The sequence below is a fragment of the Anser anser genome (assembly GCF_964211835.1).
Source record: "Anser anser genome assembly, chromosome: 2".
NCBI classification, from domain to species: domain Eukaryota; kingdom Metazoa; phylum Chordata; class Aves; order Anseriformes; family Anatidae; genus Anser; species Anser anser.
Genome location: NC_139721.1, coordinates 123,998,469 through 124,022,078, shown reverse-complemented (window position 1 = coordinate 124,022,078; position 23,610 = coordinate 123,998,469). Strand labels below are relative to the sequence as shown.

Below are 23,610 nucleotides of genomic sequence, written 5' to 3'. Positions count from 1 at the left end.
GAGTCCCTCCCCAGCTTTCCTGTAGGCCCCTTTTAGGTATTGGAAGGCTGCTATAAGGTCTCCCCAGAGCCTTCTCTTCTCCAGGCTGAACAACCCCAACTCCTTCAGCCTGTCTTCATAGGACAGGTGCTCCAGCCCCTTGATCATCTTTGTGGCCTTCCTCTGGACTAGTTTTAAAACTTCCATGTCCTTCTTTTGCTGGGGGCCCCAGAGCTGAACACAGCACTCCAGTTGTTGTCTCACAAGAGCAGAGCAGAGTGGGAGAATCATCTCCCTCGCCCTGTTGGCCACGCTGCTTTTGATGCAGCCAAAGATAGAGTTGGCTTTCTGGGCTGCAAATGTACATTGTCAGCTCAAGTCGAGCTGTCAACCAGCACCCACAGGTCCTTATTCGTCAGGTCTGCTTTCCATCCCTTCCCTGCCCAGCCTGTATTTGTGCTTAGGATTGCCCTAGCCCAGATGCAGGAGCTTGCAGTTGACCTTGTTTAACCTCATGAGGTTTGCATAAGTCCACCTCTCAAGCCTGTCAAGGTCCCTCTGGATGGCACCTCTTCCCTCCAGCATGTCAAGTGCACCACACACCTTGATGTCATCAGCAGACTTGCTAAGGGTGCACTCAATTTCATTGTCCATGTCACCAACAAAGATATTAAATTGTGCCAGTCCCAATACTGACCCTTGAGGAACACCACTCGTCATTATCTCCACCTAGGCATTGAGCTGTTCACTGTAAGTCTTTGAGTATGACCATCCAACCAAAATACTTACAAACCTTTTTTCCCCAACTTATTTGGAAGCACTGAGTCAGGTTCTTAAAATCTACCACCTACTTTTGCAAATATTCTGTACAAGAGGAGCTCCCCTGGTTCATACTTGGGTTCATTCTTTATCCAAAATAAAGAAATATATGCTGAGTGAATTGGGAGAGATGTTAAGCTTCAGAAAGTGGTTCAGTCTTTCAGTACATACATGACTTGACATAATTATTGAAGCTCTCAGTTTAGGACAGGGGGAACTCCTACCACTTTTTCTAAAAGCAAACTGTGTGCCAGGAATATTTTGTTATGATGGTTATAGCTGAATATCCAGGAAGGATTCCCACTCTCCCAAGCAAACTGCTTAACACACAGTAGTGGGCTCATAAATTGATTTTTTTTTTGTAACTTACTTGTATCAATCATTACATTTATGCAGCTCATAGCTCATTCAGGTTGTTTGTTTTCCTTTTCCAAAAGAAGAACCATACACTTTTTCCCATTTGTGCTTTTATTTTTATATTTTTTTTGGAAATGTCTGTGAGGCAGCATCTAATCCTACTTTATCTAGCACACATACATTCATTTAGCAAAATGAAAAGAAAGGAAAAGAAAGATTAAATTATTAATTTAGAAAATACTTACTGAAGCGTCTTCGGAAAATTAATTCTGGTTTGTAAGTTGTGTTCTATTGTCTGAATCTTTTCTACTGTAAAGAGAAACATATAAAAAGCTCTAAATATGTGATTATTATTATAACAATTTAGTTTTATAATCTCAGAAAGCTTTCCAAGCATTAATTAATGGGAAAAAAAGTAAATCAATGTTAAATTTTTTGTTGCAGTGTTATTAGGAGATGATTTTTTTTGTCTTTTCTGTGCCTTAGTGGGTTTTGTGAATTAGCTAATTAGACTTGTAATATGCAATTCAAAACCATTCAATTCCAACACAGAAATCCAGTTCTTATCATAAATACTCATACATAAAAAGCAATACTCTAGAGAAACAGTCCTTTATATGCTGTATAAGTTCTTACAGTTTCTGTTCTTTTTACGTTTTTATTCTTGAAATAGTGTGAAGAATGCAATGTCTTCTAAATAAGTATTTTAAAATGACATATTGTTCTACAGAGTGCGTAGTATTCGTGATGTCAGTATTCCTTAACAGTCATTTTTTTATGGTTTGTTTTTCAGGTTGGCTTCATGAGCTAGGAAAACGTATAGAGTCTCCTTACTATGACAATAATACCCTGGGAGGCCCATCAATCAGAAGTGCCTATATAGCTGCCCTATATTTCACCCTCAGCAGCCTCACAAGTGTTGGGTTTGGAAATGTTTCAGCCAATACTGATGCTGAAAAGATCTTCTCCATTTGCACAATGCTGATAGGAGGTAGGTATTTATGCTAAGCATCATGTAAAATGTTTGGGCAGAGTAGAGGGGAGTAAAATATGACCTGAAATTTTGCTAGGTTTTGATTCAAAATCAAACAAACAGAAACTCTAATTTAAACTGACAAAAAGAAGGAAATATTTTGTGGAGTTTAAAACTGGATAACTTACCTGAAGCAGGCATATCTCCCAGCTTTTGTTAATTTATGGTAACAAAAGTCATTACCCAGTAAAATGCAAGCTCTTCCTATTGTGAGTGAGTGTGGGCCAGCCATGTGTCCTGGGAATATCTGCATTTTGGTTACATGCCAGGCACAGTTCCAGTCAGTTAAATAATAAGTTCAGCTCCAGTTCAGTCCCTGCAGCGGCCCTGGGAAAAATGGCAAAGAAAGGATGTCAGCCTAAAAGTGTATCTGGCTGCGTGTATATCTGTATCTGAAGGACCCAGCCCAGAACAAAGGCAGTGGAGACAGGACAGAGCCAGGTAAAACATTGGGTGAGCCATAGGTGAGCGTTTCCATAAGGAAAAAGAAGTTTATTTATCACTAAGTAGATTTTACCACATCGCTGCTTCAGATTTGCTTCAAAATCGCAGTGTTTTTGTCATGCCTACAGCTCTTCACTGTATTTGTAACTGATGCTAATTACCTAGTCTTATTGTTGGGTTCACTTTCCTGCTGAGGTACCTGGGAACACCAGTGAAATAGTGGTACCTGCAGGTCTTGGTAAACCCAAGACAGTGCAGAGAAGGTACCTGCAGGTACCTCTTTACATTCTTCTTCCAAAATTAATTAATTAATTAATTAATTAATTAAAAATAGCTGTTATGTTTCATAGTGTGTACATCACAAATCTCAAAGATATCACAATGTCTGTGAAGAACAAAAGACCCCCTCATATTTTCTCTGGTTACCTAATCGTTCTAGAAATACTAGTAGGTATTTCTACCACCCAGCATTTCTACAAGGCGTGTCTGCAAGGCACTGGTTGTCAGTTTTACAACATAAATTTTACTGGCCAAAAATAAATTGGTAACTTGACACTCAGAAACTAAGGAACATAATGAATACCCTGTAAACTATATATCTGTAGCATCCAGTAGTATTAAAAATGCTCAATGAATTATTGCCATTTTTCCCTGTCCTCAAAATGAGCATCAGTAATGTAATGAATCCAACAATAGTACCATTTTAATTTTGACAGTGTCAGAAAAAATAGGGAACTCATTAATTTAATGCTGGCATAACATTATGCAGCTTTAAAATACAATGTGGTCTCTGCATTGGGGCTTTCACTATATAAAATGTGTTGGAATGGATGAAGAAGTATTCATTTATATCAAGAAACCAGCAATATTCTGAGTAACACAATGATGAATATTTAATTCATTTTGATACAGTAGACCTTTTGGAAACTTAATAGACTATAAAAGTATCCTACACTTTTATTTAATCCAGCTATAGAAATTTATTTTTCATTCCTTATATTACTGAGTGGTGCATCTAATGTGTTTGTGCACTGAATAAATTGTGAGGAACTTGCTGACTGAATGTAGGAAGAGGGAACTGAAAAGTGAAAGGTAAAGATACTGTGAAGCAGCAGAAGAAGGACTTTACACCAGGGAGGGCCCAGGAAACAAGATGTATCCAGGTAAAGAAGCAGAGCAGACTGGTTTGCAGATGTTTTCCTGAGAAATTTTAGACCTATTTTAGACCCTATTTGAGTAAATCAGCCTAGGGGGAAAACTTGAAGGAGCTGGCATCATGCAGCACAGACTGCTTTGAAAACTATTAGGAACAAAATACTACTCTGTATACTTTAACATATAATATATTTTCATTTCTTAAAGCATGCTTTGAAGTGTAGTTCTGGCTGATATTTAATTTTAAAATTTCCTAGTGAAAAGTGATGTCTTGAGGAAAAAAAAAATGTTGGTTTTTTTTTTTTTTTCAGTATTTAAACCAGCCATTAGTTTATGAAATTTCAGGTGGAATGGGTAACATGATTTGGTTTAGCAGTACTTTGTATGTTCGTCTTTAATGTGCATCACTGCCTCTTGGTATTAATTCTCATTGTGCATAGATTTAAAATTACAATTAAGATAAGCATTATTGTGAGGATAAAACATCCTACTCTATGTAATATTTCTTCTTAAAATTGGAGGCAAAATGTACTTATTAAAACTTAACCAGAATTCCTAGGATACACAGAATATTAATCCTGGGATCAGAGGTGTTCCTCTGTTCCTTAAGCAAGAAAAATGTAATTTAGAGTAACTATTCAAATTAAGGACACTTTATGAAATATGCTTCCTAGAAGTTTTTAATTTGTCTTACTTCATTTTAGAAAATGGATTAATAGTTATTTTACAGAAAGTAGGATGGGTCTATGATTCTTTAATAAAGAAATCTAACGGCTATCACAGACAGGAATAGCTTGTCATCATCAGTAGCAGTTGTCTTCCAGTGTACATATGCAAAGATAGATTCTCCTATATTAACAATTCTTTATGATATTTGTGCCCATAAAAACATCACAGAGATCTCTACACTGTTCGCCTCCTAACCCTGGAGCCTGTGGGAGACTGACCAGAATACAAGTGATTTTTACATATGCATCCATACACCACATCCATACACTGCTTTATCCCTCCCCCCTCTTTTTAAAGTGAATATCACATTCTTAAAACACAGTGCTACACCATCTTCAGTCTGTTTAGCTACATCTGGCTGAATTGTTTCAGCCCCAGGTGAATATTTCTACTATAATACCCTGTATCTAACTTTACACCAGTCTGCTGTATTTTGTTACCTAAGCTTCATTAGTGTCTTAGTAATGCACTGCACCATCAGTAACAACGTTTGGTTGATCCAGCTGATTCTTCTGAAAAATTACAGTTCTTACAATTATACATACTTTTTCTTTCTAATATTCACATGTGAACCTTTTCTTTCTGTACTGTTCATTTATCTTCTTTTACTAATGGACTTGTATTGACTTAAACATATCAGTGAATCACCTCTAAATGCATTGTGTTGTGAAACTACATGACACTTCAGTGCTTTCTCCATTTTTCTGCCTTCCCTTCACAATAAAGACATAGATATTACTAGCTCCTTTTTGTTTGACTCAGCCTGTAAAATTTTTCTGCTCTCTAAACCAAGGAATTTTCTGCCTGTTTCTACAATAAGAAAGTATGATTAACCATCAAAATATATCTTTTCCTTCTCCTGCTCCCCTTGTTTCTCTCTGCTTACCCTGGACTTCTATAAATTGCCATACGAGGTCAATGTCTTGTTTGTCTTGTTTATAAACCAATTCCTTTGCTACTCTGAGGAGTCTGTCTGCTTCCTTTCAAGCACTATAAAGCTAGATGTCCCTTAAGAGTAATAATCAAGCTCTTTAATAGTTTTTTCAATAAACAATTTGTAAATGTGTATATTATATACCTCAGATCAATACCACATGACAGACAATCTACAGTAATTTTGTCCACTGATAATCAGCAAACACATTTCTGCACAGACAAACCCAGATGCACTGTATCTGCAGGCATTTCTTCAATTTTGATTCTGGTATTTTTATTCCCAAGCCAGTCTCTAATTGCAGGCAAACTCCTGGATGTCAGAACTTTCTGATAAACAATTTCACACCATATTTGACTTTCTCAAGCAACATAAGAAATCAGGTTGTCAGTTTGAATGTATCTTTCTTTTTTTTTTTCTTTTACATGAATTTTTACTTTATACATTACAAAGCTTTTTCCCCCCCTTTTTTTTAACATCTTGTTTCCCAGAATATGGTATATCTTTAAATGTTGTTTACAATCTCATTCCATTACACATAGTCCCTGTTAGATTCATATATGCTCTGTTATTGTATTTATTTGCATGACTTCTCTGAAATAGATTACAATTTATTTAGTTTATTGAGTCTAGTCTTTGTACTGTTTAATAGTTTTTCATTATTTCCTGAATAAGCCTGCCTACATTTGTATATCTGTTTCCTTTTTTCTTAGACTATAAACCTTATAGTATTTTAGCCTATAAACTTTATAGTTTTGGGCATTATTTTGTATTATACTCTGACTAGATAGCAACAGATGTTGTTCTATCCTGTCCCATGACTATAACCAGAAATGAATAATAGTATGAACACTTGTATATTTCTCATGGAGTCTTATACTCAAGCTTTATTTTATCTATTAATCAGGAAACTGATTTTCTGTGAAAATTGTGTTTATTTTCTGTTACATTTTAATGATCAACAAGTCACTCCACATTACACATAATTTCTGTCCTCCCTAGCTCTGATGCATGCCTTGGTGTTTGGCAATGTGACTGCCATAATTCAGAGGATGTACTCCAGATGGTCCCTTTATCACACAAGAACCAAGGATCTTAAGGATTTTATACGGGTCCATCACCTGCCACAGCAGCTAAAGCAAAGGATGCTTGAATATTTCCAAACTACATGGTCTGTCAATAATGGAATTGATTCCAACGAGGTAACCAAATGAGGGAGGGGGTTGTGTGTTTGATAGTTTTGACTGCTGACTTGGAATGAGCAGGGGATCGTTTTCTGTCTGTGATACTGTGTTTTCTGTGAAATTACATATAAAAAAGTACATGTCTAAAAATAAAGTTGTGTTGTCCCAGGAGGGAAATGTTATTGAAGAATCTGTTCTAAGTATGTTAATAATATATATTAAAATATAATATAATTAACATATATATTAAAAATTCAGAGTCCTTCATAATTTAGAACTGTTGAAGAGACCCTCATCAGAAACCGTTAGCATGATACCAGAAAAACTCCAGTGAGCTCTTTACCTTTCAACAAACACACACACAAAAAAAATCTACTGTGTTTTTTTTTTTCCTGTTTGATTTTAAGGAAGGATGATTTTACTGTCCTTTCCTCCCTCCTTCATTTTCTTTTGTGCTTTGCATTCCTGTAAACAAGTGGTTTGGCCTGAAAGATATTGTCTGAATGCTTAAGTTATTCATTTCCCTATATTTTTAAATACTGACTAATTTGCAGAGAATGACATGACAGTAAAAAACAAAGGGCAGATTTCTGGCTGTGTCTTTGCTCGCTTGTTCTAAATGACTTATCCAGGTTATGTATTACTATACTGTGGGAGAAATAATATTTTTTCTCTGCTGGAGTGTTATTTGAATGCATTGTTCCCTTCATAGCTCTTGTTACATCTGTCATTATAAAACTCATTGGCCTCTACACATAAAGTGGAAGCAAGCAGAAAGATTTTGGGTTGAGAACATTTTTTTCCTGATAGACTCTTCTTGCAGTGTGCACAACAACAACAACAACAAAAAAATAGGATATTCAACAGCATCCTGGCAACAGAAGGAACCTAGTAAGATCTCCAATGATACAAAAACAAAAAAAAACAACAAAAAAAACCACTGATATCCAAGCTTTATTAAATTTGATTAAGGATCAGATTCAGTTTCTGTACCTTCTGTACCTTAATCCCACTGAAAGTCATTGACTATTGTACAACAGCAGCAGCCTCTGGAGAGACCATCAGTGTTTTATGCTTTGATTCCCCTCCACAAACTATCTTGTCTGAGCACAATTGGTCAAGCGTTGGCTGACTACGTTGCTCAGGCATGAGATCCCCTCAGACTACAAAGAGCACCGTGGTTGTAGGCTTGCAGTGTGCCTGTCCAGAGCTCTGCCCATAAGCAAGCAGTATACTTTGCTTCAAGGGACTGACTCTTGAAACCACTTCAACATTTTTTAAAAGCCCCACCTGAAATTTTTGTGGTTAAATACATGTATATATGTATATATACACATTTGGTCAGCTGTATATTATTCTCAGGAGACATCTCTGAGCCGAAAGATGTTTCTCTTAATTTTCCCATCTTCCAACAGATCTTTTGTAAAATATACAGGGATATATTATTATGTGTTGGCCAAGCTACAGTAGGAATTTGCCTAGAATTAAAACTAAATAAAAATAAGAAGACCCAAAAATAGGTCTTTCTTTTAGTTTCCATAGGTTCTGGATGTGCATCTTTGTCAGTATTTCTTTCCCACCTCTTCAGAGTCTAATTGCAACATCATAAAAAATAAAATAATAATAAATAATAATAATAATAATAATAAACAATTTAAAAGTTTAGATGTGAACTATATAGAGGTGGGTTTTTTTTGTTTTTGTTTTCTTAGTTATTCCTCTTCCACAGGTTTTACCATACAAAAGGCTTATTCATGAATTTTATATAAACTTTTTAAAGAAAACCTAAACCAAGTTCACTTTTGCTGTTTTTATAGTATATGCTACCGTATACAAAATTATATACCCAGAGAGTATACTTTTGGTCTAACAACTGGGAACTCAAACAAGGTTAAATTGTGCATTTGGGGAGTTCTTCCACAGACCACTGAGATTTTTATTTATTTTATTTTATTTTATTTTATTTTATTTATTTTATTTTATTTTATTTTATTTATTTTATTTTATTTTATTTTATTTATTTTATTTTATTTTTTTTGCATAAAGGCATATTTTTAATCTTTTTTTTTTTTTTCCAGGAATTTATCAGTGTTTATCAGTGTAAAGATTTATTAAAACCTAGCACATATTTTCACTCCTATTTCTCTTTCTCTCTCTTTTTCTATTTATTTTTATTTTTTCTTTTGGTGCAGCTTTTAAAAGATTTCCCAGATGAGCTGCGTTCAGATATCACCATGCACTTGAATAAGGAGATTTTGCAGCTCTCTCTTTTTGAGTGTGCCAGCCGCGGTTGCCTCAGGTCTCTGTCTCTGCATATCAAAACCTCCTTCTGTGCTCCTGGGGAATACCTCCTCCGGCAGGGAGATGCCCTGCAAGCGATCTATTTTGTGTGCTCAGGTTCCATGGAAGTCCTGAAGGACAGCACGGTGCTGGCGATTCTCGGTATGGTCATGATCATAGCTTCAAAGAGAAAGAATGGTCCTCCAAAGTAGCCAGCTATATTAAGATTGATGTTAATGAAAGAGCACAGTCATCCTCAAAATACTAATGATGGCTTAGCGTATTCTAGTAGTCTAATGAGACAGAGAGAAATAATTTATTCTGATTTAAATCTACTATTCATCTATTAATCTGCTATGGCAATCCCCAAATCTTTTAGTTTAAACTTTTTTATTTATTTGCCCTACAGAGCTTTAAATATTAATTTTAATAGCTGTATAATATTTTGCTTGTAGTCTGATTTTCTTGCACTTATTTTTCTCTCCTTTGTATGTAAGTAGGTCCTTATCAGCTTTTGATATAATTTGGCACTTTCCACAATATTTGACACCAGTATTGATACCTCAGAGGACATTTGATATTAGTTCCTAAACAGTTAACAAAAATTAGTGGGCAGTTGCTCTCAAATGAAAGCAAGCAATGTGAGCCCAATCTCATTCTTTAATAAATGCATATGAACACCACTTGTAGGACAGCCATTTGGTGAAAAGCAAACATTGTTGGCTCTGCTCTGCCAAGAGTTACTTCAAGATAATTCATGCTGCCAGAATTCATCTGAGTATATTAGAACAGAAGAAGGCCAGAAGTTCTGTTCTAATAAATTCTGTTTAGTGGTTGTTTGCTAGACGAGTGCTTTGGCTTATCTAATATCAAGCATCTCTATCTGTAAATTTCAGTGATAGGCTTCAGTCTAATGCCTATTAAAGAGCTTCCCTTTATCTTCAGCTAAAGGACTTGTCTGAGTTAATGTTTATGAAGTGTTCTGATAAAGTAAAATGTAAAATATTACTCTAAATATAAAAGAATTATTTTGTTATGATCTTAATGCTTCTTTAGATTTCAATATATTCTTCTTTCTAATAACCTCTAATATTCTTATAAAGCAGAGTTAAAAAGAACATTTCCTTTATGCTTTCCTTCCTGTTTTGTGGGATTGCACTGTAATGCAAGCTTCTGATCTTCTGCAATTACATTTCCTTTATTTTACTAGCATTCATTTGATTGGCTTTTTTTTTTTTTTTAATATAAATGTGATACATGTCCTATTTGTTTCATAACTCTTTAATTCCATTAGATTGACAGTCCATATCACTCTAACACTTGCTTGTAATTAGGAAGTTTTAGAATGCTTCTATTTTATTGGATCACATAAATCAAAGCTATAAAATGTGGCTTAGAAAAAAACCATAAGCTTAAGTATAGCAAGAGGTCAAGACTTACCTCCATTACAATTACGATTTCATTAACAATTTCATTTTCAGACACTTCTGAAAATGTTAATAAGAGCTTCATTTTGTAATGGTAACAATGACAACAAAAAGAAAGATTAGTGGATTTCTGAGAGAAGTGAATGAAATCGTAATGCAAAAACGTAAACATGATACAATGAAATAATGTTTCATTTCAGTGAATGGGAGCTTCATCATTTAAACCTAATTAATGCTAGAAGAAGGTGAGTGCATCATACCTGTAGGTCCCAATGAGAAACCGTTTTACTAATGTAATGTAAATTCCAAAGAGCAGATTTTTTTTCTGAAAATGTTGATTACTTGCAGTTCCCAAACAACAATTTTATAACTCTGTCACAATTCTAATTGTGGTGGAATATGTTTTGGTTGCCATTCTCACTAACAAGTAATACAGCAACAGTACAATAAGAGATGATCTGATTAAATACAACTGTTTGGTTCCTCTTTAGACTGTTATGTGATATCTCACAATGAAATTTAAAATATACTTTTTAAGGAAAAAAAAATCAACAACATTGATGTATTGTTTGAGCATACAGCCACCTGAGCACACTGCTGGCTCATATTCAGCTGACTATCAACCAATACTCCCAGGTCCTTCTCTGCCAGGCAGCTTTCCAACTACTCATCTCCCAGCCTGTAGCTCTGCTTGGGGCTATTGTGCCCCAGGTGCAGGACCCGGCACTTGGCCAACTTCATACAGTTGGCCTCAACTCATCGGTCCAGCCTATCCAGATCCTCCTGCAGAGCCTTCCTACCCTCAAGCAGATCGACACACGCACCTAACTTGGTGTCATCTGCAAACTGACTGAGGGTGCACTTGATCCCCTCATCCAGATCGATAAAGATATTAAAGAGGACTGGCCCCAGTACTGAGCCCTGGGGGACTCCACTAATGACTGGTCTCCAACTGGATTTGACTCCATTCACCACAACTCTTTGGGCCCAGTTATCCAGCCAGTTTTTAACCCAATGAAGCGTACTCCAGTCCAAGCCATGAGCAGCCAGTTTCTTGAGGAGAATGCTGTGGGAAACAGTGTCAAAAGCCTTACTGAAATCAAGGTAGACTACATCCACAGCCTTTCTCTCATCCACTAAGCGTGTCACTTTGTCATAGAAGGAGATCAGGTTCATCAAGCAGGACCTGCCTTTCATAAACCCATGCTGACTGGACCTGATCGCCTGGTTGCCCTGTAAGTGCCGCGTGATGACACACTTTAAGAACATTTTCTGTGTAATATCCAGGTAGAATCACATGCTGTGTGCATATTCAGATTTTACAGTCTTCACTTATTACTCACTAATCTCAGACTAATGTAAGATTAGAAGAGACTTCTGAAAGCCACCCAGTCCCAGTCCTGGTTTGGGCCGCTTTTGTTCCACTTGCTCAGAGCTGTCTCTCCTCATGCATTATGTTCTCCAGTCCTTGGTCATCTTCATGACCTTTTCTGGATTTAATCCAGTATGTCAACACTCTGTCTTCTACTTGGAAACCCAAAACTGGACATGATATTCCAGATGTAGTCTGAAAAGTGAAATACAGAGGGTTTCCTGTTACTTCCCTGGAACCTGTTGGCTGTACTCTTACTAATGCTGCCCAGGATGCTCTTGGACCTTCTTTTCTTCAAGGGCACATCGTTAGCTTATGTTCAACTTGTCTATGACAATCCCCATGCTCTTTTCTGAGGAGCTGTTTTCCAGCTGGTCAGACCCCAGCCCATATTGCTGCAGGGAGATCTTCTCTCACAGGTTCAGGACTTGGTATTTATTTTTGTTGAACTTCATGAGGTCCTGTCAGACCTTTTTTGCCAGCTTGTTAAGGTACCCTGAATAACAGCTTTTCCCTGAGTATATCGGTCACTTTCCCCAGTTTGGTGTAGTCCATAAACTCACCAAGAGTGCACTCAATTGCACTGTCCAGGTCTTCAGTAAAGACCATCTGCACTAACCTTAGAGGAAGATCTCTGGTTCAATAACTGCTCTTTGGACATAATACCTCAGATCAGATGCTATGCAAGCTTTTTGCTCTTTATGCTCTTCAACACGTGGTCGGTTGCCCATAAATGAAAATATAATGGCTTACGAATCCAATATTTTTTCTTGGCAGAAGTACTATTGGGCTATATATTTGTTATTACCTTGTACAACTAATATACATCATGAAGTTCAGCTATACAACTATAAGTATCAGAGCTTGCAAAAGTTTTATAATACATATTCTTAGTAAAGGTTTCATTTGAATTGAGGATCTACAATTAATCATGTCATTGTTAAAATGATCTAAAAAGAACAAGCAAGAAATATGGTCTTCAATTTTTGACTTACAAAATTTCACCTGATACTAATTACTCGTGTAATATGTTTTTTTTACGTATTTACTTGATTGCTCTCTTAAATGAGATATTTACATGTACAGAAATGAGTCTTTGTACCTCCCATTCATTGTATGTAACATTCTTCCTGCAAAAATCAGAGAAAGTCTTTAGATAACTATACTTGTGAATGTTATTAATTTAAAAATTCATTAGTAACTATGGGTTTTAAATTTAGCAGTTGTTAAACAGAGTTATGATTCAAAACAGTAGTCAAGAATTCATGTTTTCAAGGTGATTGCTTTCATCTTTTCTTTCAGGTAAAGGAGATTTAATTGGAGCAAACCTATCAATTAGGGATCAAGTTATTAAAACAAATGCAGACGTTAAAGCTCTAACATACTGTGACCTCCAATGCATTATCCTCAAAGGTCTCTTTGAAGTGCTTGATCTTTACCCAGAGTATGCTCACAAGTTTGTTGAAGACATACAGCATGATCTCACATACAATCTAAGAGAAGGCCATGAAAGTGATGTAAGTATCTTTAAAAGTCTCCGCAGCTATTGTTAACTTTAAGGCGTTTCTCATGCTTTAGCCTGTAATCATGATTTCATCACAGTAAAGAAATAATACATAGATTACATTAAAAGGATCACTTGTTCAATATGTTTGATAATTCAATCGTTATCTGTATGAATTGTTGATCAGTTGAACAGATTATAAACAGAGAACATGTTCTCTGCTTCTCATTTTTCTATAGAAAACCTCATTTGAGAGAACATACTTCTTTAGTATTTTGTCATTTTTTTTGCTAATGTTTACAAACAATTCACAGTTATATAAAGCATGTGTCCAAAAAAAAAGTATTTAACTATACCTTTTCTAGAACCTCATGTGCCAGTCTAATGAACATTGATTGCTTCATATTTAAGAATGTTTTCACATGTTCAAAATAACAAAGTTTTTTTCTCATCATACTGCAACTGAAAAGTGTTTTTCCATTTCAATGGGCGACTACATGTGAAAACTCAAATAACCAACAAGAAATTTCAGATAATGCATTGCTGAAAGACCAGGATAGACTTACCGAAGTATTTTCAAGTATTCAAAGTATTGCAAGGCTTAGAAACTTCATGCCTTGTGGGACCTTTATCCTCCATTTAACACAGGCTCACTGTTAACTCAGTGTTATAAAGGGTGGCTCGTTGCTTGGCTAGTCGGTATTGCTTCGTGCTTTTCTGTATGCTGACAGATCTGGGGGTCATCATATCAGCTGCAAACACATTCAGCTTTTATAAAACCAAGGACAGCTCCTCCCAATTGGAGATGCCTGCATGATGCACAGATTCTCTACTGAGAGCAAACTTACAACAGCTCTGTCAGTGCAGAGAGGTAAAGACCCTCTTCATGCTCACTTTAGAATATGGGATTTAAAGCTCTGAAGGAAATACCAAACAAATTATTACATTTTAATGAAGAAAACATTTTCAGAATTTGTGGATATGCACTGTATTTTCATGGTATAATCTATTATTTTAAAATTAAAGGGGAAAAAAAGATCAGGAGACTAATTAGCATCCAGTGTCACAGGCATATATAAACTGAGATAACACAAGGCAGTTAATATTAGTTTCACTTCCTCCTACATCCTGAAGTTAACTAGGCCATCCACTGGTATTGCTTTTGCAGCAGAACTAATCTTGGTCACATGCATCTGATTTCTGCTCCAATCATTTTATTTATCAATAAGGATGAACAGTAGGTATAGGGCGGTAAAAAATTTTACTAGTACAAAAACAGGGCTCACCAAATCATTCACAGATTCACAGATTCACAGATTTCTCTAGGTTGGAAGAGACCTCAAGATCATCGAGTCCAACCTCCGACCTAACACTAAGTACTCCACTAAACCATATCCCTAAGCTCTACATCTAAACGTCTTTTAAAGACCTCCAGGGATGGTGACTCCACCACCTCCCTGGGCAGCCCGTTCCAATGCTTAATAACCCTTTCGGTAAAGAAGTACTTCCTAACATCCAACCTAAAACTCCCCTGTCGCAACTTTAGCCCATTCCCCCTCGTCCTGTCACTAGGCACGTGGGAGAATAGACCAACCCCCACCTCTCTACAGCCTCCTTTCAGGTAACTGTAGAGAGCGATGAGGTTGCCCCTGAGCCTCCTCTTCTCCAGGCTGAACAAGCCCAGCTCCCTCAGCCGCTCCTCGTAAGACTTGTTCTCCAGACCCCTCACAAGCTTGGTCGCCCTTCTCTGGACTCGCTCGAGCACGTCCATGTCCTTCCTGTAGCGAGGGGCCCAAAACTGAACACAGTACTCGAGGTGCGGCCTCACCAGAGCCGAGTACAGGGGCACAATCACTTCCCTAGCCCTGCTGGCCACACTGCTTCTTATACAGGCCAGGATGCCGTTGGCCTTCTTGGCCACCTGAGCACACTGCTGGCTCATATTCAGCCGACTATCCACCAATACTCCCAGGTCCTTCTCGGCCAGGCAGCTTTCCAGCCACTCATCTCCCAGCCTGTAGCTCTGCTTGGGGTTGTTGCAGCCCAGGTGCAGGACCCGGCACTTGGCCTTGTTGAACTTCATGCAGTTGACCTCAGCCCATCGCTCCAGCCTATCCAGATCCTCCTGCAGAGCCTTCCTGCCCTCGAGCAGATCGACACACGCACTTAGCTTGGTGTCATCTGCAAACTTACTGAGGGTGCACTGGACGCCCTCATCCAGATCATCAATAAAGATATTAAAGAGGACCGGCCCCAGTACCGAGCCCTGGGGGACTCCACTAGTGACCGGCCTCCAACCAGATTTGACTCCATTCACCACAACTCTCTGGGCCCGGCCATCCAGCCAGTTTCTAACCCAGCGAAGCGTACGCCAGTCCAAGCCCCGAGCAGCCAGTTTCTCGAGGAGAATGTTGTGGGGAACGGTGTCAAAAGCCTTACTGAGGTCAAGGTAGACCACGTCCACAGCCTTTCCCTCATCCACCAAGCGCGTCACTTGGTCATAGAAGGAGATCAGGTTCGTCAAGCAGGACCTGCCTTTCATAAACCCATGCTGACTGGGCCTCATCGCCTGCTTGCCCTGCAAGTGCCGCGTGATGACCCTCAAGATAATCTGCTCCATGAGCTTCCCCGGCACTGAGATCATGAAAGATCCCTATGGCTATAGCAAAGTCTGCCGGGTCAAAAACTTACTTGCTGTGCACACCTAGGAGTGCAGTTCCTAGAAAATACCACATCTTCTATATAAATAACTTGCACACAGAAATAATCTGTTATCTGAGTTATCTGATGGTTTACTCTCACAGAATATTAAGAAGGTTTTCAGAAGTAAAATGTGTGTGCATGAAAACATGACATCTTTTAAATACAGCATTATGTCTTGGGAATGGTGCTATGGGAGAATTGGGCAGCTGTGACACTAAACACTCTAAGATAGGGAGATTTTACTTTTGTGTGTGTTTATGTCTTTTTCAGCTTTATAGAAAGTTTTAGGTTTGGAGAGTTTTTCCATAGTTAAAAAGTAGATTTGATTCATTTCAGTAAGTCAGTTTCTCATTCTGTTTTTCCTTGAACGTCTTACATGAATACAATTTTGAAATTGAATGTGAATTTAATGCTTCTGAAAATGGATCAGTAGCAGTATTTAGAGCCAGGTGATCTACAGAGTGAAAAAGCATGAATTTCCCCACTACAATCTGCCAAGTGCCTTTCAGTCTAGGGTCAGATGAACTGCAGATCGAAATAACATGAAATAGCATGACTTTGACAAGTGCCTTTCAGACCTGACCTAAAACCTTATTGCTTTTTTAGTCACAGTCCACCAAAACTGCCTTTGGTTGTAGATTGCCAAATGTTTTAAGCCATCATTAAAATGTAATACAGCAGAAAAATGTAGTCTTGGTTATCCATTCTCCCCTTCCTTGTGCTGTTTGAACTCTTTACACACAAAACTGAAGAACTTTGAACTGAATTAGAGCTAAGTGGACCAAAAAGTGACAGAAGTAATCATGAGTTTCCTGATCCTAGTGTCAAACCTCCAAATTACCTAACTACCCTACCACACAGAAATTTCTATGAAAAGGGTTTTTGTTTGTTTGGTTTGGTTTCGTTTTGTTTTCTTGGCTCGTTTGGACATCTAAAAGTGCATATAGTGATGAGCTCCATCTGCAGTAAAATCCAAGGTGTAATGGTGGAAAAGGCTCCAGAATTTCCACAGCCACTTTTCAGTAAAACAAAGAGCTGTAACCATATTTCCTCCCAATATCAAGTAGAAACTGCAGCTATCTGGTTGTAGAAAGATTGAAAGAGTTGTTTAAGTAATTTAAAAGAAAAGCTCAGGGGATTTTAAGTACAGGAGCTGGCAATCATGTAGCTATTTCAGCTTCTAATGAATAACGGAAACAGATACAAAAATACAGAGATAAAGTTTCAGTGGTTCCTCATAGTAGTACTAAAAACAGAAGTCCTTAAGAGATTTATGAGTATAAACTTTAATGGTTGTGCAATCACACTGTCAGTACTATTATACCATCTTTTTATATATTCACATCACAGAAAGATGTGAATTAGGAAAAAGCCTGTGTTGATTATATGTATTCTGTCCTTTGTTTTCTTTACTGAATTTTGCTGGAGAAGCTCATTCTTGTAAACATACAAAATTAATTCAGCACAGCTAGGAAAAACTAATTCATTTGGTAGCTGGAGTTGTGATGTAAACACAGTTCAGGCATTCTGGTGTTTCAAGCAATTTTTTTAGGGCTGTGACTGACATCATAGTCATGAAATAGTTTGCTAAGTGATAAAGATTTCAGCACCCCCCTCAACCACATATTTTGCATTAAATATTACAGATTGTATACAGAGCAGGCAGCTAGAGGACCAGGTGCCTGATTTGATAAAGCTAGGCAGTCAGAAGAAGATTCTTACAAGTACAATAATATGAAAGAAACTGGAAATGATTTTGCTATCTGTGTGCCCTGGAAATCTTGCTCTGTTATGGAGAGAGCAGTAACAAATGTTCATAACTCCTAATTATCTTATGAGAAGCTTAGAATAGGTAAATACTTACACAATATTTTCGTGGGCTAGGTAACCATTTGTTGTTACTATTTCTTTTGTCTGCAAAGTGTCTATAGTGTAGGCGTCACGACTCATTAAAAAAAAAGAAAGAAAAGAAAAAGAAAAAGAAAAAGAAAAAGAAAAAGAAAAAGAAAAAGAAAAAGAAAAAGAAAAAGAAAAAGAAAAAGAAAAAGAAAAAGAAAAAGAAAAAGAAAAAGAAAAAGAAAAAGAAAAAGAAAAAGAAAAAGAAAAAGAAAAAGAAAAAGAAAAAGAAAAGGAAAAGGAAAAGGAAAAGGAAAAGGAAAAGGAAAAGGAAAAGAAGAAAAAGAAAAAGAAAAAGAAAAAGAAAAAGAAAAAGAAAAAGAAAAAGAAAAAGAAAAAGAAGAAAAAGAAAAAGAAAAAGAAAAAGAAAAAGAAAAAGAAAAAGAAAAAGAAAAAGAAAAAGAAAAAGAAAAAGAAAAAGAAAAAGAAAAAGAAAAAGAAAAAGAAAAAGAAAAAGAAAAAGAAAAAGAAAAAGAAAAAGAAAAAGAAAAAGAAAAAGAAAAAGAAAGAAAAAGAAAAAGAAAAGAAAAAGAAAAAAAGAAAAAAAAAGAAAAGAAAAAGAAAAAAAGAAAAGGAAAAGGAAAAGGAAAAGGAAAAGGAAAAGGAAAAGGAAAAGGAAAAGGAAAAGGAAAAGGAAAAGAAGAAAAAGAAGAAAAAGAAAAAGAAAAAGAAAAAGAAAAAGAAAAAGAAAAAGAAAAAGAAAAAGAAAAAGAAAAAGAAAGAAAAAGAAAAAGAAAAAGAAAAAGAAAAAGAAAAAGAAAAAGAAAAAGAAAAAGAAAAAGAAAAAGAAAAAGAAAAAGAAAAAGAAAAAGAAAAAGAAAAAGAAAAAGAAAAAGAAAAAGAAAAAGAAAAAGAAAAAGAAAAAGAAAAAGAAAAAGAAAAAGAAAAAGAAAAAGAAAAGAAAAGAAAAAAGAAAAGGAAAAGGAAAAGGAAAAGGAAAAGGAAAAGGAAAAGGAAAAGGAAAAGGAAAAGGAAAAGGAAAAGGAAAAGAAGAAAAAGAAAAGAAAAAGAAAAAGAAAAAGAAAAAGAAAAAGAAAAAGAAAAAGAAAAAGAAAAAGAAAAAGAAAAAGAAAGAAAAAGAAAAAGAAAAAGAAAAAGAAAAAGAAAAAGAAAAAGAAAAAGAAAAAGAAAAAGAAAAAGAAAAAGAAAAAGAAAAAGAAAAAGAAAAGAAAAAGAAAAAGAAAAAGAAAAAGAAAAAGAAAAAGAAAAAGAAAAAGAAAAAGAAAAAGAAAAGAAAAAGAAAAAGAAAAGAAAAAGAAAAAAAGAAAAGGAAAAGGAAAAGGAAAAGGAAAAGGAAAAGGAAAAGGAAAAGGAAAAGGAAAAGGAAAAGGAAAAGGAAAAGGAAAAGGAAAAGAAGAAAAAGAAAAAGAAAAAGAAAAAGAAAAAGAAAAAGAAAAAGAAAAAGAAAAAGAAAAGGAAAAGGAAAAGGAAAAGGAAAAGGAAAAGGAAAAGGAAAAGAAAAAGAAAAAGAAAAAGAAAAAGAAAAAGAAAAAGAAAAAGAAAAAGAAAAAGAAAAAGAAAAAGAAAAAGAAAAAGAAAAAGAAAAAGAAAAAGAAAAAGAAAAGAAAAGAAAAACACACAAAGGCTGGTTACAGCCAGACTGGTGCAAAGTACAAGAATCCTCCTTGACACCTATGCCATCTCTCAAGTTGTAATGAAGTCCCAAAGGAAGATAAGAAGCATGCAGGCACACGTGTCTTTGACTCACTAGAGCACTATCAATATGTGCCATTTCTAAAAGAAAAGATGACATTCTTGAAGATTAAAAACTCTGTCTTTTTGACATGATTTGTAATTAATAAGAATATTTTTTTTCTTTTGTAGTTTTAAAAGTACTGTTCTGTCTCTTACAGAGAGCTTCCTTTCTCCCTACCCCCAAAGGAGAAGATACTATTCTCTTTAAAATGAAAATAATCTCCAAAATAGGGGGAAGGACTGCATTGTTGGAGCCTATCCACAGTGTAAATTAGAGATAATAACAAAGATTGTACTAGAAAAGTGGTATATTCTTCCTCCAGTTGGGAACATTCTTATTACAGCATAGCTCCTTGATAATAAAAAATGAGTAAATAGACAAATAAATAGTTTTTAAAAGGCAACCAAGGATTTATTTTTTCCCCCAAATAAAAGGCATTGTCTGACAAATTGGGGCTTAATGCTTGTATTTTGGAGAGGCTGGTATTTAGAATTTTTTTAATTTAATGTTTGAGTTGTGGTTTTTTGTTTGTTTGTTTTCAATATAATGAAGTTCATGTTGCTAATAGCAATACCAAACAAATTACCCTTTTCTACTGGGAAATCTGGCCAAAACAGTTGTTCTTAAAGGTGAAAACCGCTTTAAGCTCTGGAGCATAAAACAGAAGGCACAGTTTCAGAAGAATAATATCTACAGATTCTACTCTAGGCTGAGTTTTCTGGTTCATTTTAGTAAAGCATTAAGCACATATTTTAAGAGTATAATTCCACTTCATTTCTTAAGTGGTTTATTTCCAGACTTCTCTCCTTTTTTGTGTGTCAACTAGTGGTTTTGGTCCTGTAGGCAAATAAATAATAATAACAATATAAAAAGATGGATAGAGAAAAAGATATTTTGAGTTCATGCACAAATTTCAGCTGGAAGTCTGCCTATCCACAGTCTATTTTTCATCTAGTAGATTACTTATTTAACATAAATTATTTCTTCATGAAATAATGACCTTTTGGTCATGATTTTTCTAGATATTGTAATATGGCTCTGTTGAATTTATTAATGCGGTTTTCTAATATAGTCAGAGGTGTTACATATTTGATTATCTATTACTAACCAGCAACGGAGGCAGAGTTACATTTCTGATTTTTTTAATATATCTTTATTTTCTGCATAGTAAATAGTATTTTGTTTTAAAGAAACAGAACAAAGTTATCCTATTTGCAATTCTATTGCTTTGAAGGAAAAAAAAATCAGCATGTTTTTATGGAAAGGATTGCTTCTAATTTTGGCAAAGACTGCAAAGTAAAAAAATGTGATAGTAACTTCAGTCACATGATTACTTATTCTTACATTTGACTTTCAGAGCCAAAAAAAAAACCTACTGATTTCTCAGGTACTTATAATAAAACCTATGTATTTAAAAGATTATTTTCTTAAACAGCTATTACTACACTGCTTCACTTAATCATAATTCCTCCACTCCAGAGTAGGTCATAGCTTGTGCATTGCAGAACAATAAAATGTTGCAAAATGTTTTTCATAATAAATACTTTTCATAGAAGATTTACCAAATAATCCCAACCATCTGTTTAATGTGGAAGAGGGTTTGGCCATATCACTCATCAGCTGTGTAGAAAGGAGTGGTTTAATTAAGAAAATTTAACAAGCTTTACTTTGACATTTATCAGTGGTTTGGTAACTTTGAGGAAAACTTACCATTTTTAAACAAACTTCTGTTTTTTTTTAAAACAAAATACCTAAAACAAAATACCTCCTATTAATCCCTCACCTTTGTCAGTAGCTTGTCTGGCAGATGATCGTGTGCTATTAATGTAGGTGTAACTCACTGGTGTTTATTGCCTGTAGCATAACAGGTATAAATGCTGAAAAATGAGACACCTCTCAACAGGATTTATTTTGTGTGTGTGTAAAAGCTATCACAACAAGTAGAATATAGAAGTGAATAAATCACACAAAGCAGCAGAAGTCTAATACTTTACCTGCATTATTATTATGAAAAATAAAGCACCTTAGCTTCCTGCTTACTACCTTTCTTTATAGTCCATGTGTACTTGGCAGCTGCACAGACCAAATTCGTTTTTTTGTATTAGGATGACTTGTCTAAGTCACTGATAGCTGTGCATTTGTTGCTTTCTTCCTGTTGGATACTGTACTCCCATTTCTCCTTTTCATATTATGTGGAGTCTGAAAACCTCTCACCTTCTCAGAGGGTAGAGTATAGGAATGAATGTCCACTTTATACTGTCAAAAACTAAAATTGCTTAAAAATCATGAACATATAATTAACTTTGACACATGTCTCCTGATGTGTTCGGTGGAGTAGGTTTTTTAGTTGCCTGTATGCATGGACTGCGGTGCAATCAGTGCTACTGTGCAATACTGCTCAGCACTCTTCTACATTTTAAAAGTTTCTCAGATTTTTCTTTCATGCTTCTGGGACTGCCAGAATGCTTTTTTTTGGTTTGTTTATTTGTTTGTTTTACTTTTTTTTTTTTTAATCTTTTCTTCTTCTTTGCTTTCCTTCTTCATCTTCCCAGAATAAATACCCCATTGCGGAACTACGCAGCACTCATACAACCTCACTTATGCAGCTTAACTTCTGTATTTCTCTGGAACAAGTCATAGAATCATTAAGGTGGAAAAGACCTCCAAGATCGTCTGGTCCAACCACCACCAATGCTACTCACCTACCCTACCACCAATATTACCCACTAAACCATGTAACTAAGTACCGCATCCAACCTTTCCTTAAACACCTTCAGGGAAGGTGTAGATGCCTTTCTACCTCTACGTGCAGATGTAGAAAGGCTTGACCATCTGAGCAAGAAAATAGAGCATTTCATCCGTTTTACATTTCATTCCTGGTTTTAAGTGAGTGAGAAGCAGTTTGGGAATGAGCTTTGTCATCTAACACTCTGCAAGACATTTCACAGATCTCCTACCTTATTCATGCCACTAAGCATGTTTTGATGGATCTTTGGCTGCTTAAGGTGGATACTAGTTTCAGACAGTTGACTCTGTTGCAATACCCTCCTCCCTGTGCAGTTTTACAGTTTATCCTCTGCTTCCTCTGCCTGGCAATTACCTGCTGCACTCAGCATGAGAGTGGGGCTGACCTGGAGCTATAGTGCAAGGCAGGTTCCTTTTTGTTGCCTGCTGACTCATAAAGCCTGTTTACTTGCAGTTGTTGATGTACATGATGTGTGGTGCCTTTGAGCCATCAGCTCACTCAGTGCCCCTCAAGACAGTGAGATGGTTATCTCATTATCATGTTTCTAATATATCCTTCACTATGGTACATCACCCAAAAATAAAGTAATAAAGGAACATGTAATTCGAAAAGGATGGGCTGGTACGCCTTTTTTCTTTCAGGCTTTGTGGGCTTCTTATTTTCTTTGCTAGTATCCTTACCTGAAGGTGTTTTTTGTTTGTTTGTTTTTGTTTGTTTGTTTTTGTTTTGTTTCGTTTTGTTTTTCCTGGTATGTTTCAGGCTCCCTTCCATAGCCTTCAGTCATTCTAATATTTTCAAAAATGACAGCATACAGCCACCTATACTCTCCATTTTTGTCTCTCTGATATTCTTCTGATCTGTGATGGTGTTTTAGTTAGTAAATTCATCTTACAACTTATTGATGCAATTCATCATCTTTTTTATTATTTAATTTTTTCATTACTTCTTGCATTTTTTATAAATCTTCAACTTTAAGCCTGAAACAAATAGAGGATGCGCTGTAAGGTTGAATCCTGCAAGATGTTGAAGAGGCTGAAGGGGAAGAGAGAAAAATAATCCATTTAGTTTTGTCTGGGACTACATTACGTATATGTGAGCCATCTCAAAATGTCAAGCCTTTTGGCTGTCTCTTACTCCTGTGAATGGGCTAAGAGAAAGAAATTATGATAATTATTTATACATTATTTATAACAATACAATTAAATGCATGTATATAAATAATTTTTCATAATTGCATATTTCTAGACAAATACAAACAGTTTTCATTGTAATTAGATTTTAAATTTAAATGAGGGGAAAAACTACTTCTAATTTTATCTTTTGAGTCATTTTGAACACTCTCCGTTCTCATT

General features: G+C 35.7%; 1 protein-coding gene across 2 annotated transcripts in view; it reads left to right on the top strand.

Moving 5' to 3' along the window:
* KCNH8 (potassium voltage-gated channel subfamily H member 8) overlaps positions 1 to 23,610 on the top strand; it is a 200,823-nt gene that overhangs the window by 148,913 nt on the left and 28,300 nt on the right. For both annotated transcript variants that reach the window (XM_083823207.1, XM_083823206.1), the window contains exons 8-11: positions 1,949 to 2,146; positions 6,453 to 6,652; positions 8,827 to 9,076; positions 13,016 to 13,230. In XM_083823207.1, the coding sequence (XP_083679333.1) occupies positions 1,949 to 2,146; positions 6,453 to 6,652; positions 8,827 to 9,076; positions 13,016 to 13,230 (863 nt within the window). The remainder of the gene's footprint in view (positions 1 to 1,948; positions 2,147 to 6,452; positions 6,653 to 8,826; positions 9,077 to 13,015; positions 13,231 to 23,610) is intronic.